Below are 9215 nucleotides of genomic sequence, written 5' to 3'. Positions count from 1 at the left end.
GCCGTGTGGGACCAGCAGCTTAACCCTCCTTCTCGGCTTCCTCCTTCTCATCTTCATCGTCCTTCTCTCCCTTGAGCTTCTGGCGAGCAAATTCCTCGATGACAATGTCCTCCTCACTGGAAGGCAGAGCAGAGCACGGTGAGAACACAGAATGCACCAGAGTGAGGAGGGGAAATCTCTGCTAGGCCCCAGACCCTGCTCCTACTGGGGACAACACGATGGTCACCCTGGCCTCATCACCCCACAAGGAACACTCAGGTCACTGTGAGCCTGAGCCCAGCACACAAACCCAGGCCCCATCACTGGCTCCACTGTGAGCCTGTGTGGCCCGAGGAGCTGGGCCTGCAACTTCTGGTGTTTTTCAAGGCAACATTTTGCATTGTCAAGGGAAAAAAAAGGGAAGGAAAATAAATGAAAGTGGCGACAAAGAGCTGAGCTACTTCTTTGAGAAAGGCAAATGGCTGGTGACAGCGAGGGAGAGCCACAAAGTGAAAAGTGGGGGAGGAAAACAGAAAAAAAGAGTCAGCAAAAGTGATTCCAAAAGCTTGGGAATGTGAAATGACTTGGCAAATCCTACAGGAAGCCATGATGGGGATAGGCCAAGAGATTTGCTCCACTGGAAGTTTAAATGTCCTTGCTGAGCTGGGAAAGGGACAGTGTGAAAGAGGTTGGTGTGACAGCCTGCAGTTGGAGCCTGGGTTTCCAGGCCCCAAATCCCAGTGCTCATGTCCCATTGCAGGGTGGAACCAGACACAAAACCTTTGGGGTTTTACAAGCCAGGGCTGTGGCTGCCAGGAATGGGTTTGACATGCTGTGGCTTCCCAGAGGGAAGCAGCCCCAGCTGTGGCTTCAGCTGGAGTAAGATGATGTGGTGGGAGGACAAGAGGTCTCTGGTGCTGGGGAGCATTTAGGGGCACAGGGATGTGACTTCCAGCAGTTGAGGGACCTCAGTGTGGGGATCAAGGCCATGGGGACACTGTGTCCAGCGGTGGCACTTGTGGCTGGAAGAGCATTGCCAGCTGCTTCTGACAGGGGCAGATCTGTGTGGTTGATGTGTTAGAGGGAACATCTCTTTACCTTATCTTAGCTGTAGTCCAGTGATAAGCACAGCATGGGGAGAAAGGGATGGGGAGAGAGAGAGACGTGCAGGTTAGTACAGAAAAGACAGACCAGCTAACAGCTCCCCTTAATGCCTGGGTGTTTTTGTGGAAAGAGGGACGCTGGGAAGGGTGCTTTGGGGAGGACTGCTCCCACACCACTCCGTGAAAGAGGGTGGGTGCAGCCCAGCCGGACAGCTGTGCCCATCCCACGGGAGAACTGCTCCCACCCTGCTCCAGGACACAGGGTGGGTGCAGCCCAGCTGTGCCCCCCCCAGCCGGGGCAGAGCAGGGCCCTTTGCACAGGCTGTATCAGGGTTGCTTTCACTGGTTCCACTCTGAACCAGAGCTGCTCCTTCCTCCCCATGTTTTGGCAGCATCCCACACTCTACTTACACTCATCAGGCTTGGGGTGCATGAGGATGACGGGCATCTCGACACCAACATCGCTGGAAGGAAAAGCACCTCTGTCAATGATCCCCCCCAGAACCACACCGTGCCCGGCCCCACAGGCAGCTCCCCTTACCTGGAAGTGAGATCCCCCAGGATCCTGTGGCAGCAGGAGAGAAGGCACAGAAATCAGCCAAGGCAGAGGAGGGGAGGTGTTTTAGACTTTGTTTTATAATAGGGCAGAAGGTGATTGACAGTAGGGGTGATGGGGCCAGAGGGGTGGGAGTCAGAGAGCAGCCCACTGCCCCACAGACCAGGGGAGCAGGGCAGGGGCAAGGGAGCCCATGGTCTGAGTCCCCTCTCCATCTCCCTGGAGGCGCAAGATCCCCCAGCACAGCCCAAGGGGGCAGTCCCTGATCCCTGTGCCCACAGAGCCTTACCCTCCTCGGGACACCATCAGGTTGACCTTCACTTTGTAGGACACCAGGATGCCCAGCACCTCCTTGTCCATGCCGGGTCTCAGGCTAGGAGGAAGGCAGAGAGGAGCAGTGAGGGGGCAGTGCTGCCCACAGGTCCCATCCACACCCCCCACAGCAGCTCTCAGGGCTGTATCCATGCCCCCTCTATGTGTGGGATTTAGCAGGAGAGGACAACAGGAAAAAAAAGGGGAGGGCAGAGCACTTGGCTGAAGCCACAGTGCAGTTTCTGGAAGCTTCTTGAACTGCCTGAGCTGGGATTTACTTCCAAGACAAGATCCAGCTCTGCAGAGAGATCCAGCAGCTTTGGACAGTGTTGGGACTGGGAGGCTGCATCTCTCCTACAGGATGGAGAGGTGGGTCTGTGTCACAAAATCCCTAAGTTTTCCAGCTGGGCGGGGTGGGCTCAGGCACAGAAGGTGTGGGGGAGCCCAGAGCACCCTGAGCAGTGGGAAGCTGTAGGAGTGGGGAGCAGGGGGATCCCACCCAGCTCTCACATGGTGGTGGAGGCCAAGTTGGTGTCCTCGTGCTTGAGCTTCCCATCGAGAGCGAGGCCTCGCTTCTGGCGGTTGGCCGAGAGCAGGGGGGTCACGGAGTACGTTTTGGAGAAGGTGGAGTTGGCTGCCACAGTCTCACTGGAAGGAGTGGGAGAGGAGGGCTCAGAGCCAGCACCAGCCTGGTGGGTGCTCAGCATCACCCCAGTCACCTGTGCAGAGCCAGCCCCCCTGCCCTCCCCACACAGCTGCCAGGGCCTGTTTCCTCCTTTCATTCCCCCTCACAACCACTTCTTTTTTTCTCCCCCCAGCCTTTGCTCCATCCCTCCTCTTTCTCAGGGGTGAAGAGGCTGTGGCTGCCCTCAGAGATGCAAACTGAGGAGAGGAAGAAGCCAGGGGGCAGCTGTGCACCTTCCCCAGGGACCTTCCTGGCCACCACCACCTTGTGCTGGGGCCACAGGGGCCACGGCCTTCCCTCTCCTCTGCTTCCTCTGCACCTGCTCTTCTAACCCTGATATTTTTCTGCTTGGTGTAAAACTGTCTCCCACACCCCTTCTCCCCATCCCTCTCCCATCCTCCTCCTTCTTTCTCTTCCTCCCTCTGGCTGAGGTGCCACATCACCTCCAGCCCCTTTTTCCTTACTTTATCTCCTCGGTGCACACAGTCTTTGTGTATTTATCCAGGGAATAGAGGACCACATCTGTGATCTGATCCACTGAGGGGACACAAGAGAGAGCCATGTTGGTGGCGTGGCAGAGGCACAGACACACCGTTCCCCTCTCTCACAGGGAGACTGGGATGTGGTGGGTGCCAGGATGTTCCCCCTGTGCCCCCTCTCACCTGAGATCTTAATTTTCTTCACCATCTTGTTGGTGGTGTTGTTGATGTTGACGGTCACATTGATGGGCTCTCCATGGTAGTAGATCTGCGGAGGGAAGAGGTTTGGTTACATGGTTACCCTGCTCCCCATTCCCGGGGTGGCACGAAGCAGGGGACAGCTCCCTACCGACCTCCTTATCCAGGGAAGCCTCGAGGTGCAGAGGCTTGTCTGACATCATGAACTGCCGGGTGGTCTCCGCCTTCGGGGACGGCCCCGTCTGTGTGGGGGCGAACTGCACCTTGCGGATGATGAGGCGCGCGGAGTTCCTGCGGGATGGCAGGGCTCACCCCCAGTGTCCCACCGGGGGCACGTCCACACCACCTTCCAGGGGTCACAGTGACAGTCACAGTGTCTCCAGCCAAAGGGGGCACATTGCCACCTGCTCTTAGGCCATTGCCCCTATTTCGGGCAGAATACCCCACCCAAACATGGCACAAGCTGACAGCAGGCCCTTGGCTTGGCCTCGACGCTGGTCACCCCGAAAAGAACCCGTGGTTCAGTTTTAGGGCCGTGGGGCAGAAAAGGCATCCCTTGAAAATACCTTTTGTGAATTTTCTCCTCCAGATTTTCAGCACAAAATCCCTTCACCTCGAAGTCCACACCGCAGGCCTGGGGGAACACGTGTGGTCACTGAGCAGGAGGGGCTTGGAGCTACCTGAGGTTTAGGTTCCTTCCCCTGGAGATCCTGGTGCTGACTCCAGCCATCCTTCCTCCCCACCCCTCACCCCATGGGCCATGTCCCCATGAAAGAGAAACAGCTCTCATTTTTAGCACCTCACAATTTAACTCCCTGCCAGGGAGGAGAGGTCCGGGGGACACGGGTTGGGGACAGCAGCTCACCTTTCCCTCATCATCTGGCCCAGGCTGGAGGCTGATGGAGCAGGGCAGGTTGGTGGCAATCTGGGCAGAACAGGGAAAGAGAGAAGAAAGGAAATAAAGAGCATGCCCAGAGATAAATCCCAGTGCACTCCATGGGGGAGCATGGCCAGGAAGAGCTGAGCAGCCCCTACCTCGAAGGTGAAGGGGTAGGCATTCTCCCCGAGCTTCTTCAGCAGCTTGTCCTGCATGGGTGTGAGGGTTTTGGGGGCCTGGTCCGGCACGGGTGGGAAGATCTGGACGGTCTGGACCCAGATGTCCTTCCTGAAGGTCAACCCAATCACGTCCAGGTCATCGCGGCCGTAGCGGAAGGCGCAGGTCAGGGTCACGTACACTGAGAGGGGCAGGGAAGGGTGGGATGGAGGGGAGGCATGGCGGGGAAGGGGTAGGTAGGAAAGAAAGAAAACCTATGTTAATAACCCTTCAGCAGAAACCTGACTGTTAGCAGGAGCTGGGCCTCGGGCACTAAATATAAAACCAACAGGGTTCCTCCTGTCTCTGTGCTGCTGGGGCCCTGCTGTCCAACGAGCTGTAAACACACTGCAGCTCTAACCTGAGCACAGCCCCAGGTCACTGGTGAGCTTTGAACAGGTTTCCACCCCTCCCCTCTTTCCCTGTGGTTTCTGTATCAATACCTTTCCTGTCCTTCAGGTACTCTGGGTCGATCAGGCAGACACCATCTGCAAACAAGCAGAGAAGGAACAGTGAGCTCACCCACACGGGAAGATTCTTCCTAAAACACAGCTTTTTAAACTCAAATAATCCACTTTTCAGCTGAAAGGTGACCAAGGGGAGCTGCTGGTCAGGGGATGGTGATGCCTCCTCCAGCATCTCTCCCAGCAGCACGGCTGGGTTGTTTCACAAAGGGACTTTGTCCCTTTCCCCACCATTTTTCTTAAAGGTATTTGCAGGAAAACAGGATGTTTGCTCCTTCTGCTCCAGTGGAAAGCAGAGGTAAGCAGACATCTGCACGGATGCCAGTGTTCCTGGCCTCTCCCTGCCTGTGCTTCCACCTGTGTGCTGGGCACAGACCTACTCACCTACAGATTCCACTGAGTCCACGTTATCCACAAAGTCTCTCTTCCCCAGGTAGATGGAAAGCTGGAGGGAAAGGAGGAAGCAGGTTAGTATTTGCCATGGTCCCAAATTTTGTAGCCCTGGGTTGTGTTGTGGGGCTCAATACCGTGTTGGACCAGACATTGCAGTTAAGGGGTCACATCAGGGCATTTTTTAATTTCTATTTTGAAAAATGCATCCTGCAGTGGCATCATGGCAGGTCCAGTAGGAATCAGTCTGATCTCAAAGGGAAGGGAGACCCAGCCTGGTTCCTAGGGGCAGATTCTCCCTGGAGAATCCCAGGACAGGCTGTCCCTGGGCTGACCACGCCTGGGGACAGGCCATGGACTCACCTTGGTGTTGGGGCTGGTCTTCTTGAACACCCTGTGGAGAAAACAGAGACACATATTTGGGAATGCCCTGGACAAGGCTGGGTGGAGCACAGCCCACTCCCAGGGCAGGGAGATGGGGGTTTCCCTGCAAATGTGCTGCACCACCAAGAGCTACCCCAGAGCCTGCTTGGGGTGTCCTGTCCCCCAGGAATTTGGTGTCCTGTGAATTCAGAGCCAAACCCCCACCCAGGGGATGTTGTGCTCCTGAGCTCAGGGTGACCATGGAGGAGGGGGTCGATTTGCTGTGTCTTAAGGGTAAGTGAGAAGACCCAACAGGAATTAAAAAGAGAAGGGGCTTTCCTGGCTCCATGACAGCCCCTGCTGTGATTTCACATTCCAGCCCATGGGAGCAGCGGGTGGGGAGAGTGGGGGGGACTCTTTCTCCCTCTGCTGCTGCCCTGCAGGGCCCTGCTCCATCCCAATTATAAATAAATAAATAAATAAAGACACTTACTTTGCTCCTTGTGCCATTTTCAGTCAGCGGTTGCACAGGTGGGATCTGTGGGGAGAGATGAGGAGAGGTCTGGGTGAGGAGATGGGGAAGGGGCAGCCCCCAGCCATTGCCTCCAGCAGGACACATCCCCCACACCCCAACAAACTGCAGAGCCCTCAGGACATGGCACTGCTGGGCCTGTCCCCTTTGCAGAGCTCAGGAGCTCCAGGTTCAGTGGGGGCTGCCCAGCTTTGGGGTGGCACAAGGGAGCAGCAGGGTCAAGCCAGCCCCTTGTCCCTGGCCAAAAAGGTGGTGGAGAGAAGGTGAGAGAGAAAAAGGGAGAGTGGTGTCCCAGAAATCAAAGTGAAAGAGTAGGTTTATATTAGATTTAGGAAAATATTCTTTACTGGGAGAGTGGTGAGGCACTGGAACAAATTGCTGAGAGAAGTTGTGGCTGCCCCAGCCCTGGAAGCGTCAAAGGCCAGGTTGGACGGGGTTTGGAGGAACCTGGGATAGTGGAAGGTGCTCCTGCCCATGGCAGGGGGTGGAATGAGAAGGTCTTTAAGGTCCCTTTCAACCCAAAGCATTCTGTGATTCCTCTAAAATAGGAAGCACAGGGGTTACTCCCAGTGGAGCAGGTTCAAGGCTGGGAAAGGCAAGCAAATGAACAAAAGGCCTTACAGAGTTTCAACTCTATGAATTTTTCCTGTCTGCAGGAAATTGGCTACCATGGCTTAACAGCAGGAACAGGCTCGTTTTGTCCTGTCACTCACGGGAAAAGGAGGAAACCACAGGGAGAGAGGTCAAGGGAAGCTTAATTGCCCTGTGGAAAGAGGGGTCTCGAGGCACAAGGTCCCTCCATCCCCATCCCTTCATGCTGGGAGTGTGGCAGGGGCTGCCCAGCCCTGCCCAGCTGCTCCCTGTGTCCTGCTCTCTCCTGCCTGGTGTCCAGGATGAATCCGTAAATATCACATGGATCACCAGCCAATTCACCAGGATAATGGGTGGGATGAGCTCAGCTTCTTAAAGTTAGGCAGCTCTGACATGAGCAGAGCTTAATCCCTGGCAGGATGTTAAGTCCCAGGGGCACGTGGACAGAGTTGCCTCTGTAAATAAGCACAGGGATGCTGGTGAGAGAGAAGGCATTGATACGGTGGGAGGAGATGATCTTCCTTGCCATGGGAAGACAAGGGAGTAGTCCCAAGCTCAGGATCTTTGATGCCCCTGGGTGCTGTGGGATGTGAAGCTCAGGAATCCTCACCTGCAGGGTTTCTTGGGTAGCAGCAGGAGAAGGTGGGAAGGGAGTGGGAGCAGAGATCTCAAACCTCTCCAGACCCCGGGAATTGGGGATGAGACAATGAAAGGTGGAGGAGAGGAGAGCTGAACTCCTCCTCTGCACCTCCCAGGCCCCAGAGAAGGGATTCAAACCCCTCCTAGTTTTGGCTAAGCTCTTGCACGCCACTACCCCACCCCTCCACTCGTGCCCTCTGGCTTGGCCATGCTGAAATCCTTTTCATTTTTCCCAATTCAGCCCCAAACCACCCTCCTTCCAGCCACAGTCCAGCCCCAAGTGTTTTCCAAAACTCTGAACCCTGAAGCACTGGCAGGGCCCGGGCAGCAGAGCAGGCAGCACTCACCTGGCAGGTGGATGGACAGACAGACACTCTCTTCTTCCTCTGCTGGCACGTCCCAGTGCCACCCAGTCACTACGGGCTGCTCGCAGTCCTGCAGCTTCTTATATCCCCCCTGGCTGTCCCTCCCCTGGCATCTGATCTCGCCCACTCAGCCTTGGCTGGGGATGCAGGGGGTGTGTGTCTGTGTGTGAGTGTGGGAGAGGTACTTTCGGGAAGAATCCTATTAGTTGATTAACTGGGGAGACGCTTCGCGAGTAAGAGTGGGCTAAAAATACCCTGCTGCTGGAGCCCTGGGAAAGCAGCTTATGGGGATTGGCAAAGGGCTTAGGAGCAAGGTGATGGTAATTGAGGTGGAAGCTCTGCTCCTGGTGAGAAGGGGTGCAGGTTCCCACAGGGGCTCTCTACAGCTGCTCCCATGGCAAGTGGAGCTGGGCCAGCCCTGGGCACGAGGGTGGATGGAGATGGCAGAGGGGAGCGAGGGACCTTCCCAATGTTCTCCCTCCCTTACAGACTTTCCTGGCTGGATAACAGACGGATGGAGGCACAAACAGCTTCCTGCGTGACCAACGTGCCTATGAGGTTGGTCACCTAGAGATGACCTGCCATGGTCCGAGGCACATGGGACACCCTTGCCATGGGGTACAAGATGTTGGGGTGAAGGCCTTGGCAGGATTCCCCCTCCCTGAATCACCAGGGAAGGACCAGCCACCCCTGGGTGTTGCAACACAGACCTACCACTTGTCCCCCAGCATGACCTCCTCAGCCCTGGTCATTTCATAACACCACAGGCTGGCCTTGCCTGACCCAATTAACACATCATTAATTCAAGGTTTGCAAAGCACAGAGTGGCTCTGCCTTACAGCTGCCGGGAGAGCAGCATTCCCACAGCCAGCCTGCAGTGTGGGATCCCCTTCCCGTGGGGATGGCTGCAGGATGCTGCCCCAGGCTGGCTCTTGGGATGGGCCACAGATCCCAAGGATGGCCTAGGGCAGCTGCAAACTCCTCCAGCAAGGCCCCACCCATCCTCCTCTCCTCCAGCATCCCTCAAACCCTTCCTTGCTCACCCATATGCTTTGCTTTGGGGGTGCATTTGGTTCTGGCTCAGCCTCCAGAGCTAAGCACTGAGGTCAGGATGTCCCTGCTCGCTCCTACCTCCATCCCAGAGCTGCCAGCAACCTCCTCCCAGCAACCTGTATCAGCTCAACAACCTTCATCACCTGGGTACCAACTCCTCCCTAACACAGCCCACCTGTGCCCCGAGCCCTTTGAGCCACCAGCAGCCACTGGGAGCCACCAGGAGCCACCATGGCATGGCAGCCCTTCTGCCAAGGCTTTATCTGCCAGCACACGTTCCCTGGGGCCGGGACTTGTGATCTCTAATTGCACACAGGAGAGCTGCTTAAGGTGCAGATTAACGGGGGCTATTTCTGCCACAGTCAGGGGGACACATGAACTGTGACCTTCACGCTACAGGGTGAAAGAGGAGG

The 9215-nt window shown here is 56.2% G+C and overlaps 1 protein-coding gene across 1 annotated transcript; it reads right to left on the bottom strand.

The window, feature by feature from the left end:
- Nucleotides 1-19: 19 nt before the first annotated feature.
- On the bottom strand, nucleotides 20-5676 carry ARR3 (arrestin 3). Its single transcript, XM_029959169.1, has 14 exons — nucleotides 5623-5676; nucleotides 5254-5314; nucleotides 4849-4893; nucleotides 4348-4547; nucleotides 4178-4237; nucleotides 3879-3946; nucleotides 3468-3603; nucleotides 3298-3382; nucleotides 3100-3172; nucleotides 2461-2598; nucleotides 1928-2011; nucleotides 1624-1647; nucleotides 1490-1546; nucleotides 20-125 (listed from the first exon to the last, which is right to left on the bottom strand). Exons 1-14 carry the CDS (start codon nucleotides 5674-5676, stop codon nucleotides 20-22), a joined length of 1191 nt encoding a protein of 396 aa, XP_029815029.1.
- Nucleotides 5677-9215: the final 3539 nt, after the last annotated feature.

This window comes from Manacus vitellinus, unplaced genomic scaffold (genome assembly GCF_001715985.3).
Source record: "Manacus vitellinus isolate BGI_N305 unplaced genomic scaffold, ASM171598v3 scaffold_19_pilon, whole genome shotgun sequence".
Taxonomy (NCBI): domain Eukaryota; kingdom Metazoa; phylum Chordata; class Aves; order Passeriformes; family Pipridae; genus Manacus; species Manacus vitellinus.
The sequence above is the reverse complement of the archived record's forward strand: the minus strand, read 5'-3'. Positions and strand labels throughout refer to the sequence as shown.

What these genes read in the sequence shown, in the direction of transcription:
- ARR3 (XM_029959169.1), bottom strand. Translation starts at nt 5,676, where the DNA reads ATGTGTCTCTGTTTTCTCCACAGGGTGTTCAAGAAGACCAGCCCCAAC. An exon ending in GAGGAGAAAATTCACAAAAG is followed by an intron (nt 3,604 to 3,878) that starts GTATTTTCAAGG and finishes GCCATCCCGCAG; the next exon opens with GAACTCCGCGCGCCTCATCA. An exon ending in CTGGGGGATCTCACTTCCAG is followed by an intron (nt 1,547 to 1,623) that starts GTAAGGGGAGCT and finishes TTTTCCTTCCAG; the next exon opens with CGATGTTGGTGTCGAGATGC.